The sequence below is a fragment of the Calonectris borealis genome, chromosome 7 (assembly GCF_964195595.1).
Source record: "Calonectris borealis chromosome 7, bCalBor7.hap1.2, whole genome shotgun sequence".
In the NCBI taxonomy this organism is placed as follows: Eukaryota; Metazoa; Chordata; class Aves; order Procellariiformes; family Procellariidae; genus Calonectris; species Calonectris borealis.
Genome location: NC_134318.1, coordinates 29,992,822 through 30,015,175, shown reverse-complemented (window position 1 = coordinate 30,015,175; position 22,354 = coordinate 29,992,822). Strand labels below are relative to the sequence as shown.

At 40.9% G+C, this 22,354-nt stretch overlaps 2 protein-coding genes across 4 annotated transcripts in view; one reads left to right on the top strand and one right to left on the bottom strand.

Moving 5' to 3' along the window:
- Positions 1–176: 176 nt before the first annotated feature.
- On the bottom strand, positions 177–11,561 carry TAF5 (TATA-box binding protein associated factor 5). Its single transcript, XM_075154965.1, has 11 exons — positions 10,866–11,561; positions 9,068–9,308; positions 7,584–7,899; positions 6,736–6,899; positions 6,137–6,272; positions 5,504–5,624; positions 4,356–4,485; positions 3,107–3,271; positions 2,489–2,666; positions 2,157–2,334; positions 177–828 (listed from the first exon to the last, which is right to left on the bottom strand). Exons 1-11 carry the CDS (start codon positions 11,383–11,385, stop codon positions 611–613), a joined length of 2,367 nt encoding a protein of 788 aa, XP_075011066.1. The 5' UTR covers positions 11,386–11,561; the 3' UTR covers positions 177–610.
- Positions 11,562–12,064: 503 nt separating this feature from the next.
- PCGF6 (polycomb group ring finger 6) overlaps positions 12,065–22,354 on the top strand; it is a 28,503-nt gene continuing 18,213 nt past the window's right edge. The window contains exons 1-7 of one of the 3 annotated variants that reach the window (XM_075154966.1): positions 12,154–12,544; positions 13,838–13,937; positions 15,389–15,485; positions 16,071–16,126; positions 16,952–17,011; positions 17,632–17,740; positions 21,682–21,709. In XM_075154966.1, coding sequence (XP_075011067.1) covers positions 12,257–12,544; positions 13,838–13,937; positions 15,389–15,485; positions 16,071–16,126; positions 16,952–17,011; positions 17,632–17,740; positions 21,682–21,709 — 738 coding nt within the window. In that variant the 5' untranslated portion in view covers positions 12,154–12,256. Of the gene's footprint in view, positions 12,545–13,837; positions 13,938–15,388; positions 15,486–16,070; positions 16,127–16,951; positions 17,012–17,631; positions 17,741–21,681; positions 21,710–22,354 lie in introns of all 3 variants that reach the window. The other 2 variants (XM_075154967.1, XR_012674339.1) reach the window with 2 other exon arrangements.

Below are 22,354 nucleotides of genomic sequence, written 5' to 3'. Positions count from 1 at the left end.
AAATCTTTTCAGCACTTGGTACCTGGATGCATAAAACCCACAGATGCAACTTCGCAGCAGTTCCCCACAAGCCTCTGCCTGTAGGACCTACTCTTTCAATGCCCGGTTTGTTGCTGTGATACTCTCACCATACCTGTTGCCCAGCCCAGGCTATAGTGAATTAAACTACATTCTTCTTTTCTGAAACTGAAGAGTTTTTGCTTGTGTTTGAGATTGATTAAACATTTGCTAACCATAAATTAAGTGCTTTAAAAAAATCATTTGAGAACACATACCAAGGCTGTTAACTTTCCACAAGTTTCAGCAGAGCTCAATACCATCTCTGAGATGAGACTGCCATTTTCATATACATATAATATATATTTATCAAAAGCACCATGAACAATTCCTTCTTTTAAAACCACGATGTCTTGTCAATCTCCAGCATTTTCAAACTGTGGATAAATATGAAATAGCAGAACTGAGAAACACTGCTTGCGTTAGTTTACATAGTTTCATTTTTCCTGCAACAGACTAGTGGGATCCACCTGTGCAGGACACTGCTCCTCGTCTCACATCCTGAGGTCACTACTGCAATGACTTGGCACAGTCAGTCTTACAGCTTCCCAATTTACTGTGAACTGTAGGCTCCCGCAGCCAGCAGCAAGTTTCTGCGTGTAAAATGGAGGTGTACAACCGGGGTTGACTTGGTCATGTATGTACCTAGTAACAAGTCCTGTGAGTTTTCAGGCAAGTTTATATGTCCAGTGGCTGTAGTAAAGTCATCAGTTTCTAAATCTTCAAATGCCTTCACAGCATCCCACAGACGAACTGTGTTATCCATTGAACCTAAAAAGAAAGAAGTAAAACAGTTTGAAGTCTTTTATTATAAAAAAGGTATAAAAAAAATACTGGGGAGCAAGTTAACAGAAATTAAAGCTCAAAAAGCAGGTTTCCTCGTAACTGTAGACTTATGCCCTCATCCTGCAAGGAAACAGACTTTAACAAGCCTCTAACATACTAAATGCACACATAAAAATTACCACTATTTCAGCTTTCCTGTAATCTAACCTGAATGCCCTGTGGATAAAGCACGAAGAACTACTCTCTCAAAATACTTGTGTTTGGATTATATCACCTAGCACTGAAAAAGCAGGACCATCCTGTGGGCTAGATGGCAATTTCAGGAAATGTTTATGACTACGTCACATAATAACAGTTTCTTTGTTTGGTACAGGGAAGACAGCAGAATTTTGCAGGCCCAGTGGCCTGTGCTTTCACTGGAGGGTTGGTAGATAAATTGAAGTAACCACCCTGCAGGCTGTATCAAACCTGTACCCTGTCTGTTAGCTTTCACTCCTGCAGTAGTGGCTCACCGAGAATTCTCACTGCACTGCATTTAGGAACATACTACTAAATAAATCCAGAATATTTCTGTGTAAGAGGAAATTACCCTGAAGTAATTACAGTGTCTGTCCATCGTTTCTTCTGTCAGTAACTTGAACTTGCTGGCTAATTTCAACCAGTTGACAGAACAGAACAAGTTTCAAATTCATTAAATTCCTATACATTTTAAGAAAACAGTTCACTAAACATGGAGAGACAAAGCTTTGTGCCTCCATGAAGGGAAAACTGGCAAAGGAGCTCTGCTACATTAGACACCAGAGAATCCATGTGGATAGGCAGCAAAAATAAGCAGGCTTCACAAGTTCTGCTGCTCATAGACCTGACTGTTAATACTACACACACATTTCTGTATCAAAAATTTACCATGAAGAAATAGTAAGGGTGTGGATAACTCATCTTCCTTTCTATCCCTTCCTCTCTCTTCTTTTTAGTCCTGCTGCATGTCCCACTCCCGTTCCAGTATCCTGCACCTCTCTAGTCCAGCCACTTCTTGTCTTCTGTTATTTCTAACTTCCGATTCCTCCCCTAGACTGCCCCCAGCCTTCACTACTGTCTAACTGCGTAACACCTTTCCTGCAGTTCTTGGAAGAGCGAGGGGTCATACTTCACAGTCCAGTGAAGTACTCGCCTTGTACCAGCAGCTGTAAGTTGCTGCTTTTGCTAAGCAAGCGATTCTACTTTGTCTTCCTCAATTTAAGGAACCAATTATATCATTCCTCTTCAGACTTATGGAACACAACAGAAACTTCACTGTTCCCAGTGAATTTTACCTGATGCTAAAATCTCCCCATCTCTGCTGAATCTGAGCGCATAGATCGTGTCAGTGTGCCCTTTCAATTCTCCAACCATCAAGCCATGTCCAATATCCCACAGCAGAACTCTTCCATCTGTTGCTCCAGTAGCCAGGAATCGTCCATTGGGAGAAAATGCCAATGAATAAATTGGTCCCTAAAACAGACATTTGGCGGGGGGGCGGACACCAAAGAAGTTAATTAAGTCTACTCACATTCAGTCAGTCAAGCCACATTTGTTCTGAACATGGTCTTCAGAATCTCATCACAGAAATAAAATCACTTTCACACTGTGAGTGATATGCCTTTACCTTATGTCCAGTAAATATTCTTACACAATTCCCATTCAAAACATCCCAGAGCCGTATAGTCCTGTCTGCTGAGCCCGTGGCAATATAGTTGGAGTTTGGATGAAATCGGGTACACGTCACATCAGCAAGATGGCCAGCAAATATCCGTAAAGGCTGGTAGTGATCTGTTGCCCACAAACTGAAAAGAACAATTTTATTAGGAAAAAAAACCTTAATGAAGTTCAGTATCTGTTGCACAAGAAGGAATAAAAGGAAGTAATTATGCAGTGGTTTCTTAGTGGTCAGTTTATTGAATTAGCAGGATCTGTTTTGGAAAAGTATATTTTTCAGAAGGGAGAAATAAAGAATATTCTGTCAAGTTGTTAAACAACTGGAAAAGAATACTTCTAATTAGATGGTCACATAAGACGACACCATCTCTTCAGTCGTCAGATAATCTGACGTGTGTTGAAAACTAAAAAGACCCACTACATTAAAACATTTGTTCAGTATTTTAATTAGATTAAATAACATTTATTTCCAGTGATAGGGTAGGCTAGAGTATATCAGCTAATCACTTTCAGGATTAATCCACCACAAACTGACCCAGACAAGTAAAAAACCCATCCAGTCTCTTACCGAGCCACTCTGTCATGTCCCCCTGACACAAAGTAATAACCATAAGGAGAGAATTGTGTATCCCATACTGGATAGTTGTGTCCTTTATATCCCACCAAACACGTGAATGTTTGGAGACTCCACAATCTGACAGTGCCATCCTCAGAACAGGACAACAGATAGTTCCTGTCACAGGAGAAAGTACAGCATATAACATATCAAACTTACACAAGGACCGTATAACCATTGCATAAACACTGTGACATGTCTATGATAAGAAAAACTGTCCACTGAACAACATCTGTTTAGCACATCACATATAAATCAGCATTTTGGTGGGGTAAGCAACAATAACCAATACAAGCAGAATCCAGTCCTAGGCCCTTATGCAAAAAAGAGAGACGACTGGATGGTGATGACTAATTCTGGTGACACTTACAGCGATACTGAGGGGAGGGGAAAAAACAAACAAACAAACAAACCAACCACAGAGCTGGTCTTTACTCAGGAATTCCAGTTATATGGAAAAATGACTAGTAAACTGCTATGCTATATTGCTTTCAAAAAAAAAAAAATCTTTTAATATAACTCTAAACAAAATTTCAGGATTCCCTGAAAGAGAATTCATATCATGTTCACATTCTCAATTCATAATTATAGACTCTATATTCATGTTCCACACAAAGTTTGCTTCTCAGCTGTGTTTCTGTGACAGTTGTTTCCTGACCAGACACATGCAAAAACAAAACTTTAGACATTTAAACCTCCTTTCTACTGTCCAGACTCTCATAATTACATAATGGTTTTAAATCTCTTATTTTAAAGATACTATTCCCTACATTTTGACAATAAAGTCTCAACAGAATATGAGAAACTTGAAGTGCAACGATATGCTACTCAGTCTGGTTTTATGTTTTGCAATACCATAAGTGAAATCAATGCTGCAGTATTTTTCCTCTCTACAATTCAGTTAGTTAACCCAGCTTAAACTACAGATGGCAAAAAAGATGATCTATTTTGCCATCTAAGTCCTGAACCTCAAAAAAAGGTGCTGGCATCCTCAGCTCCAGTTGATTTCAGTAATGGCTGACAGTGCCCAACACCCTGAGCATAATGAGCACTTAGGCTTGCTATCAGTTTCTTAAAAGCTGCATAAACAAAAATTGCTTTAACCTTCTGGAAAAAGCTGCATTAAGAACATGTTTGCATTCAGTAACATACAATTAAAACTCAAGACAAGCAAACTAGTTAGCTTGTAAATTTATTTTACCTATCAGGACTGAAGCTGGTGCCATAGACAGGTCCACTGTGACCATATAAAATCTTCAACTCACTTGCTGTTTTCTCATCCATGATTCTCTCCAAGACATCATCTGATTCTTTGTCAATGAGACTGAGGTCTGCAATATTTCAAAGTTCATGTATCATAATAACTATCAGAAGTTCAAAGATAAATACCATGAACAGGAAAACAAATAATATTCTCTCTAAAAGAGGCAAGTATGATGTGAACATGACAAAGTACCTGGGAGTTGGTAAGTTGAAATATACAATGGCATTTAAATATACAATGGCATTTAAAATATTTTTTACCATTGTAAAAGGTGAAAATAATGCTTTACATAAATAATCACTCTTTCTTAAGTCTTCACTGAGTTAAAATAAATTAATCCTGATTAATTTATTATTATTATGTTATTTTTCCATATATTACTGTTCAGCCTCCAAACACAGTAACATCTTCTTGATAGAGATGCCAAATTTTCACGCCTTTTCCCAGGAATATGCCACAAACACGCTTTACAGACATATTTTTACAGCTGCACAATACACACAACTTAAAATAACTTTTAGTCTGTAGGTTACTGTTTGCTGAACATCATGACCACATCTCAGTTAAATATCAAGATTAATAAACATTCGCGTGGTACCTAGCTTTAACCGCACATTGTTACATAAACAGAATTAAAGAAGCCTAGTTTCCATGAATTTGCATAGGTGTTGAGCTACAGGACATCCTCCTCCATCCTTCTCAGAGTTCCCTCCTACAATTTCCCTCAGGGTACCTCTAATCTCTCCCTTAAATCACTTAAACCCAACTGTCTACTACACCCTGTAGTTACCATCCACTTAAGAAGCAAGATGGCTAGTTCCATGCTAGTTATGGCTAGTTCCAAGCTCCGTGCACTGACCACCTCACAGCAGGTGTACACAACCAGATTTCTCATTCCTTTAAAAATGTTTCTAACGGTAGTATATAAGATGTAATCATACATATGTGCACATATTGTTTCTTCAAAGTGAAAGCATCTAACTGCTGAAGACACCTCTCCTGCCACAGACATCTTTCTCTGTTCACGCAAAACATAGCTATTATAAGTAACGCATGCTCGTATAAAGTGTTATTGTCTTAATTACCTGCTGCTGTTTTCACACTACGTAGTTTTTTTGGAGTCACAGACCACACTCTGACAGTAGAGTCAGCAAACCCTCCTACAATCATGCTAGAGTCATCTGTAATATCCACTGCAGTCAGACCCTATACACAAAATATCCATTTATATTGTTTGTATCTTTCATGATGCATTTCAAATATTACAAAATCCTAGTACTAATAAGAAAATTAATTCGACTTATTTACAAAAATAAGAGAGAATTATTCTAGCATAGACATAAACACACAAATTCTTGCACCGTTAAAAATAAAGCTATACGAATCAAGCACAGTCAATAGTGACAAAACAGTACTGTTTTCCAGTATTTTGGAGCAAAACATCTACTGCATTCTGTAGAATACACTTAGGGCCCCACAGGAAAAGTGGAAGAAGGCATTATGGCAAAATCAGAGCTAAAGCAAGGAACATGGAAATTACATAGTTTAAGGAGTCTTTAAAGAGAATTTTGAACATTTTGGAACATAAGCTTTGCAACGCTTATTCCAAATACTCCAATAACCCTTGCCAACACTGTTAAGTCTTCTTTCTTTATTAAGAGTGATGTTTATAATTTTGATTCCCTTAACCATATTACCCAAACTCTTCTTTTACCAACCTGGTAAGCATTAAGGAACGTGTAGAAACAGATGGAAGGCAGGCACTCTGGGCCAAGACGCACACGCCTTGCAGCTTCCTTCATATTCATTACTTTATCCAGCTTGTCAGAGTCTTTCAGTTCAGGCAGAGGAATTCTACAAGAAGCACACATTTTTACGACTTAAAAGCACCTTCCATATTCTTAATCTAAACAAAGAAAGCAAAACCTTTGCATGCAAACCTATACCTCAATATTCAAATACGAAACAAGAATTAGAAAAAATGACAGAAAAAGATTAACTGATGAGGAAAAGAGCCAGTAGCTTTAAGAATTTCACAGTGGACAGGCAGTGGAACGAGATAAATAATTGAGTATGACCTGAAAAGAATAGTGGGTAACTGAGTAAAATTTTATCAAGGGAAATCTAGATTGACTTGAAGGGCAAAGACAGGGGGTTATATGTTAAGTTTTCCAGCACTCCCTTAGAAGTCTTACGGCTAAGGCTGTGTACAGCTGAAATGGCCAAAATGCTAAAAATGTCATGTTAACAGCGATGCAAATTTGGCATGACAAGACTGGATTTAACAAGACTTCTCTACACATTGTTCCCTTGGTACCTGTTTTGGGGAGGAGCATTAGGGTCTTGTTTTTTACTTTTTGACCCTACACTATCTTTTTTAGGTTTTTTCTTCTTTGGCTTTCCTTCCTCATTTTCTCCTTCTTCATCTTCATCATCCAAAGGCACATCAAACTCTGGTTCTTTCAATAAGCCAAAGAAAACCTGCAAGCCGATAAAACACACATGAGACAATAGTAATTGATGTTCTTAGGGAAAACTGATTTTTTTAATGGACACTTTTCAATGTAATAGTCCAAACAATAGAGCTGCCCCTTTAAAACTGCTATGTTTAATATTACTGCATACATTACTGGTTAGCCCATAACAAACGTAGTACATGTTCTGCTGTTTTACCCAGCAACTGCTCTGGACAACAGTAAGTTCTCCCATCATCTCTCAGCACTTCCTTAAAGCAGAATCCCTACAGCTTACATAATTTATCTGTGTAGTACTACGGTACTACACTGTCAAGATCTACACAAACAGCCCTTGCAGTAACAACTGTCAGTAAGAAAGAATTACATCTGTTGCACAAAAGAGGAAGCCAAATAGTCAGGTGTCGATTTTAAAACCACAGAGTAATTAATGAGTTAGTTTAAGTTTAGTTCAGTGGGTTGAATACAAGGTTGTCTCTCAAAGGGGTTCAATAGTTTCTTCTACCAGATAGTGACACATCTTGATCTCTCTACTCCTGCCAACAACTATTTGTACAGTTCTCTTTCTTTGTTCTGTTCATGCTGTCTTTTAAGATCTCAAGTGACAATTGTCAGTCTATATTAAGATATTGCCCTGAAAAACTAGGGAGACTTGTTCAATTATAAAAGTGCAACAATCTTTGCCTCCTACCTTTGCTTTATTAGCCTCTCGTTTTGCTTCCCCAGCCAAGCTTCCAACCATAGCATCTATCTGTTGTTTACTGCGAGGCATTCCATCAAAGATATCAATGTAAAGATGTTCCTGAACAATGTTCCAGATCTGATTGTTCTGCTTCTCCTGAAGATGCCTCTTCAAGAGTTGGTAAGAGTCACGGGAAATACGCAGCACAAACTTGCTTGTTCTGAAATCCAGCATGGTCTCATTACCTTTCATATGTTCTTTTTTGGTTAAACTAGATAATACACGCAGGTCATCCTGGTAATAGCACTCCTGATCCCCATGAAATCTATTGAAACAATTTAAGATATGATAAAAGATTTATTACAAAAACATTATCTCCTAAGTGCACACTTATTTACGTTACTTTAACGTGAAACATATAGGTAAGGACCTTTTGGAAGCTACTGACTACATATGGGATTATTTTTCTGCTGAAATAAATTTCATCCTGGGGAAGATACGCCAGTAACTTACTGTATACAGTGAGAGCATTAAACAGTTAAAAAACAAAATGAAGAGAACGCACAAATGGAACCTCACAGAATTTCATACACCCAATGGGTTCTCGCCTGAAGTAAACAGTTACACTAACATGTTTATTTACAGAAATGAAACCTTAATTTGTGGTATCATAAAGTACAGGGCCTTTTTTATTACACAAGACTACTTGGATGTATTTATATCTGATTCATTATATGAATATGCACGTTTCACAGTGTATGTGTTTCTCATTCTCCACTTGCATTATCTAATAGCTAACATATGCCTAGAGTTTTGCATTTTTACTCAAACCATGTTATAAAAGAGTTGTGGCAGGGAACATTTTAACTATTTACAGAACCATTTTTGCTGACCATGTTGGAGGGAGACAAAGTTATACTTTTGAATTGAAATATTTCATAATTGGTCTGAATCCAGAAAACAAATTAAAATTAATTTTCCTCTCAAGTGATAAAGAAGTGAAACATAGTAAGAGCACAGAAAATTATAGATTAGCCATAAATTAATTCCTTTAATCTCATTTGAAGAATTTCAATATACATGCTATGACATTAGCAAATACTTACAGTGTACATTACTTTGGCATCTCAGTGCAATTTTCCAGTGCTAAAAAATGACCCCACAATCTTTCCCTAAAGAAGCAGCATCTCTTCATTGATACTTTTGCAGCAAGGAGCCCATCAGCTCACCATAAAGATGGTTCAAAATCTGCCCATGGACAGTTCAAAAGCATGTAGTTTGCACATCTTTCTAACATAGGAGATTGGAAAAGGATTTAAGAACAGTTACTTAATCCATGGCACCATTGCTTCAGATTCCAAATCTCTTCAACATTAAAGAAGAAAAATAATACGTACATATATATATATAAAAACCTATGCTACTATAGCTTACAGGTTTAATCAAAGTAGCAAACACAAAATAATGCAAATGCACAAATGAAAATAAATTACCTTTCAAAAAAAGACTTTGCTTCACTCTCATGTTGATTGTAGACCAATTCCAAGTACATGTGCACAAAAAGAGGATAAAACAGCTGAGACAATTCTGCTCGATGACAGTCCAGAGAACACTCAATGAAGTGTTTTAATCCACTGTAGTATTCCTCATACAGCGTTGGGTCCCCCTGTTGATTGTAGGCAGATAATACTGCACTCACATCTGGCTGATCTTCCACAACAATGCCTCCTCCAACTGCAAAAGCATTAGCATATAACAAGAGCTTGTAAGACAGCCTGAAAGAGCTAGCAAATATACAGTGGCTAACAACTCTACGGGTAAGGTGAGGCACTCTGAGCAAAACATGACACTGAGTCTTGTGCTTGTTCAGCACTAAGTTTAAATGATACAAGTGAGAGGATGGTAGCACATTATAGTGTACCAGCCAATTCTCCTAGCACCTTCAGCCATTTTTTGCGTTTTCCCTGCCAACAGTTGCCTATAAGGTATTTAACATAGTGCCTAATTCAGCTAGGATTATAAGTGTAAAGGAAGAAGCCACTAACATCACCAAAATAAGTTATCTTTACTGTTAAGGCTAGAAACTGTCAAATGAGGAGTGGAATCTTTCAAAGTCTTAAGATATAGAATCATAGAATCATTAAGGTTGGAAAAGACCTCTAAGATCATCGAGTCCAACCGTCAACCCAACACCACCATGCCCACTAAACCATGTCCCTAAGCACCACATCTACATGTCTTTTAAATACTTCCAGGGATGGTGACTCAACCACTTCCCTGGGCAGCCTGTTCCAATGCTTAACCACTCTTTCAGTAAAGAAATTTTTCCTAATATCCAATCTAAACCTCCCCTGGCGCAACTTGAGGCCATTTCCTCTCGTCCTAAATATATATACCCACTATAATTATTTTGCTTCCAGTAAACAAGCAAATTAAGTTCATCAAGTGAACAATTCACCAAGACCACTACACAACCATTACAGGGCAGTGACTTTTTGTCACTTGCTAACACTGAGAGCTCTGTTCTCCATAGCAGTCATTAAACATTTTCATTGTTTTGTCTTCTATGTAAAAACAATCGTATCAGGTGATACCAGGAACAAGCTGACTTTATACTATACATTTACTGGAACTCAGACATATCAGTTCCTGAAATTTCATTATACTGTTCTGTAAAGCTGCCCCACAGAACACCTTGATTAAAAATACTTAGACTCCAGTTATCCAAAGGACATCTCAAGTACCCAGCAACTTGATCCAGAAATGTATAAAGCCTCCTCTACAAGTATCCTATGGCTCTTTCTTCAAAATGCAGTCTGTACATCAGGCCTCCATTCTCATCCCTGCGGCCACATCTTGGACCATCACCTCTAACTACAAAGGAAACCTTCAGCCTCCTGCTAAGCTGTTAGTCGAAATGGTGCACAAAGACAAGGGGAAGCACCTCTCACTTTGACAGTGCTCCCTGCAAACACAACGGATACCCTATCCTTGGTCCCTTGCTCCAGGGAGGGGACCCCCAGGAGATCTCGATCTCTTCCCGAGCTGTATGGGGGAATGACACACTCAGAGGACCTCCCTCAGAAGGCCGGGGTCGACTCTTGCCTCGCCCCCCAGGGAGGGCCACCCCAAGGGAGGCACGACCTGACACTGACCCTTGTGCCCCAGCATCACAGAGAGCCCCCGAGGCTGCGGGAGGCACAGGGCCCCCCCCAGGCCTCAGGGGTCCCGCCGGGAGGGGGCGGCCTCCCGCCCCGGGCAACGACCCCGCAGCCCCCGCGCGGGCCCCACCTTTCCCCGGCGGCACGGCGGCGACCGCCGCTACGCCGGGGCTGGAAGATGCGACAGTGGCGGCGCTGCCTCCTATCGCGATGGCGGTAGCGGCAGTGACCCGGCTGAGCAGCGCCTCGCCGCCGGCGGAGTCCCCATCGCCGCCCGGGACTCCCAGAAGCCCGGCGCCGGCGGGGCTGAGGGCAGCAGCGCCGAGGTCGTCGCCGAGCAGGCGGGCTTCGCGGCGCAGAATCTCCTCGGACTCGCGGAGGTTGCTGCGCCGCAGGAACTGCAGCACGGCCACGAGAGTCTGCCGGTCCAGCGCCGCCGGGGAGGCGGCCGGGCCCGGTGCCGCAGGTTTAGCGGGCGCCGCATCCCCACCGCTTCCCGCCGCCTCCCCCTCCGCCGCCGCGACTGGGGGAGCGGCGGGAGCGGCGGCGGCGGCTGGAGGAGCAGCAGCAGGGGGCTGTGGCGGCGTCCCCGCCTCAGGGTCCGGCTTTACCGTCACCACCTCCGCCGGCTCCTCAGGTAGTGCCGCCATCTTGCATCGCCCCCCATTCGCCGGTAGCGGGCGGCTGCCGCCAGGCGCGGGCGCTCTTCCGACAGTCAGGGCAAAGGACGGGTACTACTGCCGCTGCCTACCTAGGCACTCGCGGCTTCATTTTGCGACGCTGCCAGGAGCGCTTTATGGCAGCGGGGGTGGCACGAGTCTGGAGGAGCGGTTGTGGGTGGGGCGGCTGCGGCGGCGTGGGCGTCCTGGCATTAAATAAGTGTAATTTTGGGGAGTGACTGTGCGGATACAAATCATGGAGCTCAGCAGTGCTTGCGGTGTGCGAGAAACCTCGTCCAGAAATGGATTGCTTTGGTGTTAATAAGCTACGACCGGTGCCCTCCTTGGAGTAGACCAAGGATGGCCTTGGGACTGTGCGCCCTTACGGGCCTTGCTCCGAATTAAATTAATTACGGCTGGGTCACCTGGTTTTCCAGGTATTTCTAATATTGCTTCTTTTACTCGTGTTTGGTAAATACAGATTCGTTGATACTACAAAATTAAAACCTTATTTTGAATGAAACAGGTATCTTGTGATTGACACGCTTTCGTGATAAATTAAATGTTTGCCTGTGCTTCATTAGGGAGTCGCTTAATTCTTAGCTGGCTGAGCGACGAGTGTAAAAAAACCATGAGAAAAGAAAGCTGCAGGCTGTAAAAATTACTCGCCGGTTGAGCTCAGCGCATGCGCAGTAGCCCCGCCCAGCGTCCGCCAAAACCACAATTCCCAGGGTGCCCCGCGCCGTTACCGCGCACGCGCCCTAGGAGGGCTGCCCTGGCGGACTACCGCTCCCGCCGCCCCCCGCGGGCGGCCAGCGGACGGTCCCGCGTTTGCCCCGGTCCCCGCCCCCCACCCCGAGCCATGGACATGGAGGTGGACGTTGGCTCTGTGGTCTCGGGGCTGTCGGGCGGGGATGGAGCAGCCGCGGGCCCGGCCGATGAGGACCAGGAGATGGAGGGGGCTCCCAGCTGTTCGGGGTCGCGCTCCCTCCCCTTCGAGTTCGAGCGGAGCCGCTCGGAGTCCAGCGGCGATGAGGACGACGACGAAGACGACGAGGAAGAGGAGATGGAGGAAGAAGAGCTCGAGGGGGACCCCGGGGCTCGGTTCGGGACGGACGACGGGGAGCTCGACTCGGACGACGACCGGGAGGTGAGGGCGGAGGGGCGGGGAGCGTCCTCTGAGGCGAGGGCACGCACCGGCCGCCGCCGGCGCAACGGCTCCGTCGCGCGCCAGGCCCCGCTCCCGGCGTGCCCCGCGCCGCCGGGGGGCGCGTGCGGCTCGAGGAGGGGGCGCGCGCACCCTGCCGCCGCAATGGCGGGGCGGCCGGGGCCTGAAGCGGGGCCGGGATGGCGGGGTCGGCCCGGACCGGAGCGGCCCGCGGGCTCCAGCGCGGAGCAGGGCACTGCGGGGACAGCTGTGAGACGAGGGCGGGGGTGTGAGCGTGAGGAGGGCGCGGGGAGGCTGCTGGGTGTGAAACGCAACGTCTCCAGGTGAGGCCTGGCGTCTGCAGAAGTCCGGTTTTCAGGCAGGTCCTGTAAGCCATGGACTTCAACTTACGTGCTTTTGGGGACTTCTGAAAACTTCCAGATGCGAATCTGGACCCCTGCTTAGGCAACGTAAGCCGTATGGTAATAGGCTTTTTATTATTACCCAAGTTCATTTTATCTGTCTCATTTAAATGAAGCCTTTACAAACTCTTGGCATAGCTGAGAGGGTGGTAAACGGTGGCGCGTGGGCAAAATGAATCGTGTCGTCAAGGGAAAGACAGACCCTTAGCCTGGCTTTGAGACCAGAAGAAACGGAACGTAAAAATTTAATATGTTACCTTTCTCAGACAGATCTCGGATCGTTGCTATAGAATAAATTTGTTCTTTTTGAAATAGTAGACTTCTGACAGGAAAATTGTTGTGAAACTACATCTATGCGTTCCTGATAAATGTACTTCATAACCAGAATTCAGAGCAGTGAAACTTCAGTCTCTGCTTCAATATGTATTTGTATAATCCCTAACTGTGTAGAAACAAGAGACGGCACCAGTTATATATCTTGATTGGGGGCTCCAAAACGCTTGCTGAGCATTTTCAAATAATGATATTATTTGCTACCAGTATCTACTTCAGGCTTGCTGATTATGTGATACTCTGTTAAAGACTTTATCCAAAAGAACTTTTCCCAAAAGAGTTGTTTATAGTTTGCTTTTCAGACATGATTCATTAAACAAATTGGATTGCTATTCACAAAAAGGTTAATTCAGAAGACTAGATGAAAGTCTTTAGAAAAAAGCTGTATATGAAGAATGATTGACCTCTTAGGAAAACCCATTTCTGTAGCATGTTGCTCCAGATATTTTTCATGGTTTAAGGCTGTGATATTTTGCTGCAGTCAGGAAATTTCATGGCTTAGCCTGTGTCCTCAAATCTTACAAACTGTCCTTGTTTGTAGCGTATGATAAACCTCGCAGAGCTGACCCCTTACATCCTGTGTTCCATCTGCAAAGGTTACTTTATTGATGCTACAACTATTACAGAATGTCTGCATACCTGTAAGTATCAGTATTGTCATTCTAAGAGTTTAGTTGCAAATTCAAACAAAAATTAGCTGTTGATATGTTCTGGCTTCACAAAGATAATTCTGTTTGATGTGAATGTGTGTTGTGTTTATTCTGTTCCTTAAGGAAAATACATTTGTGGATATTTTAAGCATCAGAAAATCATTAAATCAATCAATCAATCTTGAAGTCCCAGGTTTCCCAGTTTAAGAGAGAAGGTGATGTAGGGAATGATAAAGCCCAAGTAAAAAAAAACAGAGCTGCTACTACTACATACTTTTTTTTCTTTTTTAAGTAGCCTCTAGGAATTTGAGTATGTAACTCTGAAAAGAAATGTGAGTGGCCCTGCTCATAATGGACTAGAGAGTTTCCTAAACTGTTGCTGATATGAGCTTGTAGGTTCACAAAACTCGATAAGCGGCTGTGTGGAAATACCAGTTCAGATAGAGAAATGGTTATATGCACCCATGGAATAATTAGGCTATAGCCTGATGAATAGAAATAGATGGATAATAAAAAACTGATTTCAATGTTCTTGTCTTGTTATTTTTCCCCTCAATCCTTGTGTTGTGTTAACAGTTTTTCCATTGCTAACAGAACTATTTTCTCTCAAAGCGAATAAAACCCTTTCTGTGAAGGTGGCTCTTTCAGCCACACCCATGCTCCTGCCTGAATCCAAGAATCTCAACTTCCTAGTCCTTCCAGCCGCTAACGCTACGTAGAGGGAAATCTCTTCTGTTTTTTTTTTTTCTCTCTCTCTCTCTTTTTTTTTCTGTTTGTTTTTTTTTTTAACGGGGCACTGTTTACTAGTTTGATATATGTAATATTCAGTGCAGTCTGTAATTTAGGAAAATGCACAGCTGTTAGTAAGGACAGCATAATGTTGGAAGTGCAACTGTGGTGATCTCTTAGAAGTTTCCTGGTAAATGTTGTAGAAAAGTTTGATGTGTTTAGGCTGATATGGAGCTGATTTGATAGTAAGTTAGCTATTCTAGATATTTCCACTCATTAGCTTTCCTTCCAAATTTTTGAAGTACATGTAAAATACAATGAAAATGGCAGAATTATAATTTCTTACCTTGGTTTTTCTATGGAAACTGCTTGTAAGGTGCTTTTCAGCAAACCTTTTGTGTGCAGCAGTCAGTATTCTGTTGTCTTAGCTCTACTCTTATTTCGGGTAAGACAGTTTTGACATTGAACACCTACTGTTGCATCAGTTGGATTAGGATTGTTCATAGAAATAATCTTAATTGAATATTCAAGAGTGTTGTATCTTGTACAGGCAGAGAGCTGCTGTTTACTTGAGTTTTAAAGTTGCAAAACTTGCTTCATTTTGTCTCTGACAAATTTTATTTGAGAAGTCTGGGTGTAATTGCTCCTCTTGCTTAAACAGATGGTATTGTATAATGGACATGTGACTTTTATGGGGTTTCTTTTCTTTACAGTTTGTAAAAGCTGCATAGTGAGACACTTCTACTATAGCAACAGATGTCCAAAGTGCAATATCGTTGTACATCAGACACAGCCCCTTTATAATATCAGGTAATAAGTTCATGTCATTTTTATAGGTATAATTTTTTTTCAGGTTTTGCTGCTTGCTTTTAAATGTTTTGCAGACTTGTAGTGCTTTCCTATTTCAAATGAAGGAACATTTACAAGAAACGCGTTGTGTTCTTTGTTTATATACGCTTCATCTCAATAGTGAAGATAAAAATACTCAATTTCTTATTTTATCTAGTTTGATCCCTTTCTAGGGTTTCTTACCCCCCACCCTGGGTATTTTTATGCATTTGCTCAGTGTTACAGGTGATATGAGATCTTAACTATTTCCTTTGATTTCCTTTTAGACAAAGCTTTGTTGGCATGGTATACTTATTAACTCTGAAAATTGAGTTTTAGTTTCTCGAACTGTTCAGGAATTCTTGAGGGGTGGTGCTTTTAACTTTACATGGCTTCTTCTGTTGCAGCTCTGCTGTCAGGACACAAATTTAGGCAGATATGGCGTTGCTGCTCTGTCACTCTATGTATAGTCGTATTTCAACGGTGTATTTGGCATCTCTGTTACAATTTAATGAAAACTATTCTGTACTGCACCAAAGACGCTTTCATTTTTTTTCTCTTTGATAGACTGGACCGGCAACTGCAAGACATAGTCTATAAATTAGTTGTCAATTTGGAGGAAAGTAAGTCCCTTTATTTTATTACCATCTAGAGATTGGAAAAACTGAACAGAAAACAGAGTAATTCAAAGCCCCGCTTCTACTCTGGACTTTTTAAGATAGTTTTGTAATGTTTGGTTATTAATCTTAATGAATTAGCTGTGCCAGCTGGCATCTTTCTGGCTGCTAAATGCTGTTATTGGTAGCGGTATGTACCCTATCTCATGAAACGCAGGTGTCACTGTATTCAGATAAACATAACAGATAATATTTTGTAGTCATGCCTCATATTTTTGTGTAAGTACAGAAAACATCATTCCATCTAATAAGTTCACTTGCCTCAGTTGAAAAAAAGTTGCTAAGACTGATTCTCTCAAATGCTTTTATTTTTTCCTCACTGCCACATATATTTTTTCTGACCTTAGGTGTGTTCACTGTCACGTGTCATTTACCTTGAACTTGGGGAGCCAGTGAATCTGCACAGTCCACCTGGGTGGACTGGGTGAAATATACACATCTGGTGGATATATATGGACTATAGATGGTATAAAAATAGAGTCATGACAGCCTATAGTACAAAAACAGAGTCACGACAGCCAGAAGAATACTAGTTTTTGCAGCTATTTCGGTATGATTTATGGCCAGTTTCTCTGATTTCTTCCCAGTTTTTACTAACAAACTCTTAGTCCTGGTATCTTAAGTGTCCCAGCCTTGTATGGAATGCTAGTGATGGTGAAGGTCTGTAGGAACTTGGAAAGTTTCTGCTGTTCTGACCATTGGAAACTATATGGATATTCTCAGCATCTGAAATAACATTCCAATCTGTTCTGTATTGTGCGTTTTTTTCAGGAGAGAAAAAACAAATGCATGACTTCTATAAAGAAAGAGGATTAGAAGTGCCCAAACCAGGTAAGCTGTAATCACTTTAGAGGACACTGTTAAGGAAATATTTACTATACCATTTATTCTTAAGGGCTTTCCTTGAAATATTAGCTCACAACTGAAGAAGATATGTAGTATTGGAAATACGGGATTCTTGGTTGTCTGGTAACTGTGACTTGTCACAGTTCTCAAACTACAAAAATAGAAGATGGATCTGGCAGCACTTAAACCCAGATCATGGTTGGATTTTTTTTAAACAGATTATATTTTGCCTACAACCAGGAAATATATATAAAATGTGCATTAGTTCTATTTTCTGGCCCTTAATAAATAATAGATGTTACAAAGGAGTAAAAATAAGAACTTCAAAGTCTGTTCACAGATGAGGGATTATTCTAATTATTTTTTTGTCGTACTATCAAATAAACAGCTCTTTGGAGACGTGCCACGCTGAAAGCTAATGAAATGCTGGTTCAGATACACAGCATGAAATATATAAAGAGCTGATTTAGTCATAAAAAAAAATAGGATGAATTGCATGGGCTCTTTTTCCCTATGAGCTCATCTGTTTTGCTTGGCGCATGTTAGTGTCTTATGCTGCTTTTATTTCAAGTTGTGTTTGCATTTTGGCTATTTGAATATTTTAGCTGTCCCACAGCCAGTTCCAGTGAGCAGAGGAAGACCTCGAAAAGTTCTGGGCTCCGTGTTCCGGATCCCACCAGAACTTGACATCTCCATACTTCTGGAGTTCATTGGGTGAGTTGTGGGCGAATGTAACAGCACGTGGCTGACGTGAGGGTGCTGCTTATGTGTGTTGGACCGTTACTGGCTCTTAGTTTTCATTGAATGTGCATTTCCTCCATCCTGAATAGCAATGGTTTTAACTTACAGTGCAATAGTGACAGCCAACTGTGCATAGCTAGATGATGCAGATAATTAAATGTGTAGGGTGTCTTCCTCTGCAAATAACTTCCTAAAAAGTGTAGTTTTGAAACTTATATGTGTTTATTTTATTTTTAATAAAGTAGTGTAGTCTCAGTAAACTGAATGATGAAATACCTGTCTCTTACACTTCCTTAATCCCTGTAGGTGGCAGCACCATTAATGCCGACTGTGCCAGGACTTGCTCATGTAACTCGGGGACTGCAACAACAACCTGGGCAGCAAGAGTAGTGTTCCTCTAAATGTTATAGGTGGGGGTAATAATGTAGTCTACTATTAAGTTTGCCTGACAGTTTCCCAGACTTTAATGAATTATGCTGTAGCTTTTGGATCAGGCTTCACCTTTAGCCATGGATTGTCGGGGGAAATTTAGCCGAAACACTTGAGTTGTATTCAGGAACACAAGAAGCAAAAATTGTATTGCTTTGGCCATATGCAGATTTATATGTTAGTGATTAAGAGAGGGTAACTGAGAAAGGATTGAAAGCTGTAACTCCTCTGCTAGCACCACACAGTGCAGAACCTTAATTGTGGGGGTGAGCGGCTTGGCTCTCGTGCAACTCTTACCCCTCTACCCAGATTGTGCCTGCTTTTGGCCTGACACTGTCTGAATATGTTCAGAGAACTCCCAATACGTAATCATAGCAAACTATTACACAAATAATGTAAAATCAAGCCCTCAGAAATTGGGAAATTCTAGCAGCAAAGCATGCCATCTTGATTCAACCTCACTCTTCGTAGACGTCATGTCCTACTCTTTTTATATGTTGTGCCCAGTGTCTCCACTGTGTCTCACTTTATTCAGAGTACAGATCAAATTTCTTCCATGGGTAATTTTGGCCAGGTAGGTGGTGGTTTGTGGGGTTTTATTTTGTTGGCTTTATTTTTGTGTTGCCCATCGCATGGCTCCTTTATTTCTTTAAATGGATGAGGAGTGGGACTGCAGGAAGAAAAGAGAATGTCTTAGAGCTAAACCTCTAGGGAACGATGCCTGACTGTGCTATAGAATGTCCTTGTGAATCCACATACCTGACAATTTCAGTGTTCATTTTTTTTGTGCCTGACTTGCAGAAGTGCTGAATGCTCACAAGCACAGCTGAAAGCAGTGGGAGTCATGACTAAAACTGTAGTGTCGAGTGTTCTGCAGGCAAATCCAATCTTTGCTGTCCCAAATCGGGCACTTGCAGTTCTTGGTTACCTTTCAACACAGTCTGTCTCCAGGTTCCTCTTTTTAAACAAGGTATTATACTGCCATTCTCCTGAGCAGGATGGTATGGAAATACATTCATGTGTTGAAGAAATGCGACTGAGGAAATTAATGCTTTTGCATTAAGAGCAGGTTTGTCATAAGTAAAGCCAAGAGCCGTGTATCAAACAGGAGAGGAAAGCAAAGATGTTATATAGCTGTTCATCCTGTGACCATTGTGTATTGTACACTCAAAACTTAATTTAAATATAATTTTTAATTGTACTTGTAAAGGCTTTTTTCCCTTTAATGCAGTATAATACACATGATTTAATTATTACAGGGTCCCAGTGACCTGGTGGTCAGGCATGCTTTTTACCCCATTGGGTAAAATGTGATTAAATGGTTAAATACAGACATAAGGTAAAATTCTTTGACTAAAATCTCAGTAGAAAAGAAAAAATATAATGCTATTTACCCTACATTTATGTTGGGTTAGGAATGTTAAGAAAATATGCAGTTATTTTATGCCTTGGCTGTGACTGTATCGCATTAAGTTAGGATCTAGATAGGGGTTTGAAGGATGCTCATTCTGGGACCCGTGATGGGTACCGGCCACTGCTGTGCTGGCCCGGCAGGTGGCAGAGGGAGCGTGTGGAGCGAAGGGGCATAGGAGCATGCTTTTATACCAACAGCCCCACATCTTTTTCAATTATTAGTGTAAAATGACTTCAAAAACGGGAATTAGATTTTAGTTCCAAGGATGTCCCTTTCAGGTTGGAACTCTTGGTGACTCTGTAGGAAGGCTTCCTTAGATTGTCTTGACTGCAGGATTAGGTACAGTTTGAACTCATTGTAGTGAAAGTACTTTGGTTTAGATCTCCACTGTGAAAGTCTCCTGGTTACTAGCCCCCCTCCTCCCCCTGCCCCCGTGATTCTCAGCAGGTACGTTTTTCTTTTTTCAGAGCAAGAGGAAGATATCAGGCAACTCAAACCTCAAAACTAGTAAACATGTATCTGCCTGTCTGTGAAACAAAATGACTTTTGAATCTATGTTGTTGTATTTGTTTTTCTGGTAGTTTTATTTCAAGCTTCCATTCCAGTGTTGGCAGCAAAGCAGGTAATACTGTGCAAATACCATCTATGCTATGTGAAACTGTCTGCTGTGTTTATGTTACTTATATGGAGGGAAGCACAGAATGTTTCTAACAAAAAAAGGATGATGGCTTAACAGCATCTACTTTGCAATTTCTTGTAGTGACTTTTTTAACCTTTGATCTTCTTTTATACTTTAGATGTTTTAGGGTTAATATGTTTTCCCTTTCAAAGGTCAAAATCAAAGAGCTTTCCTTGGTGATGAGAGATTAAGAAAGCTCTTTGGATTAAGAAAACGTGGAGTAGATTGGACCAGCCAGCAGAAACTGTTACTTTGAAAGTCTGAGTGTCTATATTGTGTCTTTAGAGTATATTACCTAGTCTCCTGTGGCTGTGGAACTGTATCAAAGAAAATGACAGCTGTAGTGGAAAAGCTTTTCTATGTTTGTTTCTTAGTAACTTTAAATTTCATTTCAGTGGCAGAATTTGATCATAGTTTTACTTAATTCTGTCTGATAGCTAGTATATGTTTAGAGGTGGAGATACGCAATTACAGTAATTCGAAGTGCCACACTAATGTGTGGTCTGCACAAGCATTACAAATACATTTGTTTGCTATATCAAATGGTCAGTAGAAGTATAGTGGATTTATAGTGATGTTTGATTTTTGCCCTCTCCAGTGCAATGAAATACTGCATTTTTTCCTCTCATATGTACATACTTGCTAATGCAATGCAAGAATAGTGAAATGTCATTAATTGGGCTTAATTAATTGAGAAGTTTATACATTGCACTACAAGATGGAGGTGTGGAGTATAGATGATCAGTAGTAGATCACATGCTCAGACTGTGCAAATCAATGAACCTCTGTTGAAGCCAGCTGGGAATTTGGTCATTTGCCTCCTTTGTGTGTATTTCACCTTCCAGAGAAACACCTGCTGCTTTCCTGAGTTCCTAGATAGCCTTAGCATTAATCCTGTGATATAAACAGCCTGGAAGGCCAAAAACTGGCCCATAAAGCCTCTTTGGTGGTTGGGCATGTTCTGTCAGCAACTTCTTAGGTACTGTCTGTTAAAGTTCCAAATACCAAGGATGAAGAAGTATGGATGTTTAAGCAGCATTAATATTACAACCTATTCCTGTGAAAATGGATGTTATGTTGGTTTAAAAATAGCTTTAGGCTGTGTTGGTTGTTTTCCATTTCATGCAGACAAACCTTAAAGTCATAAATAGCTGAATTCACAAGAAAAATGAAGTATACCAAATAAAGGGTAGGAGAAGAAGATACATATATTTAGTCTAATATTATTTCATGTATTGGAGTTTAATGAAAGGAAAAGCATGATTCGGAAATTAAGCTTGATATGCCAGGCTACTAAATCAGTAAGTCACTATTATAATAAACAGCTTGAGGCTGTTAATAACTGTTAACCTTAGCAATATTGATTGTGTTTACTCTTCTCTTGTTTTTCAGAGCTAACGAAGGCACAGGGAATTTTAAGGTGCAGATGTGATTTCAATTTTTCTCTTACGATTTACTTCAGAAATATGTGTAACCCAAACGTATTTAATGTAGTTTGTTTTTCTTACACTGAGTGCAGCCTCAACTTTCATCAGCATAGTAATAACCAACTTTGGATTACAGAGTACTTTCAAATGTGTTATTGTATGGCATCACAGAATAGGAAAAGAATGCTTCTGAGGCTATGTAATTAAAGTTTTGGTGGGAGAATGGAAATGATACTCATGAAATTTCAGATAGGTGATTCTAGCTTGTTATTCTTGCATCTCTCTCTATAAGGTGCACTACTATGGCTTTTATTTGAATCCTAAACAAAAGTGTAGACATTGTCTAAAATACTGGATTTTAGAATCATAGAATAGTTTGGGTTGGAAGGGACCTTTAAAGGTCATCTAGTCCAACCCCCATGCAGTAAGCATTGCAGAAAGCTTGCATAGGTTATTCAGAGGAAGCGTAGCCTCAGATATAAAAATATAAGTATAATAAATTGCTATGTGCTTAAACATATAACAAAAAAAATTATGCAAATTATCTAGACAGCACAATACACTTCCTTAGCCAGCAGAAAGCTTATTCTTTTCTCCATCCCTTCACTAATAACATTTATTGTCTGAAGGGTGGCTGT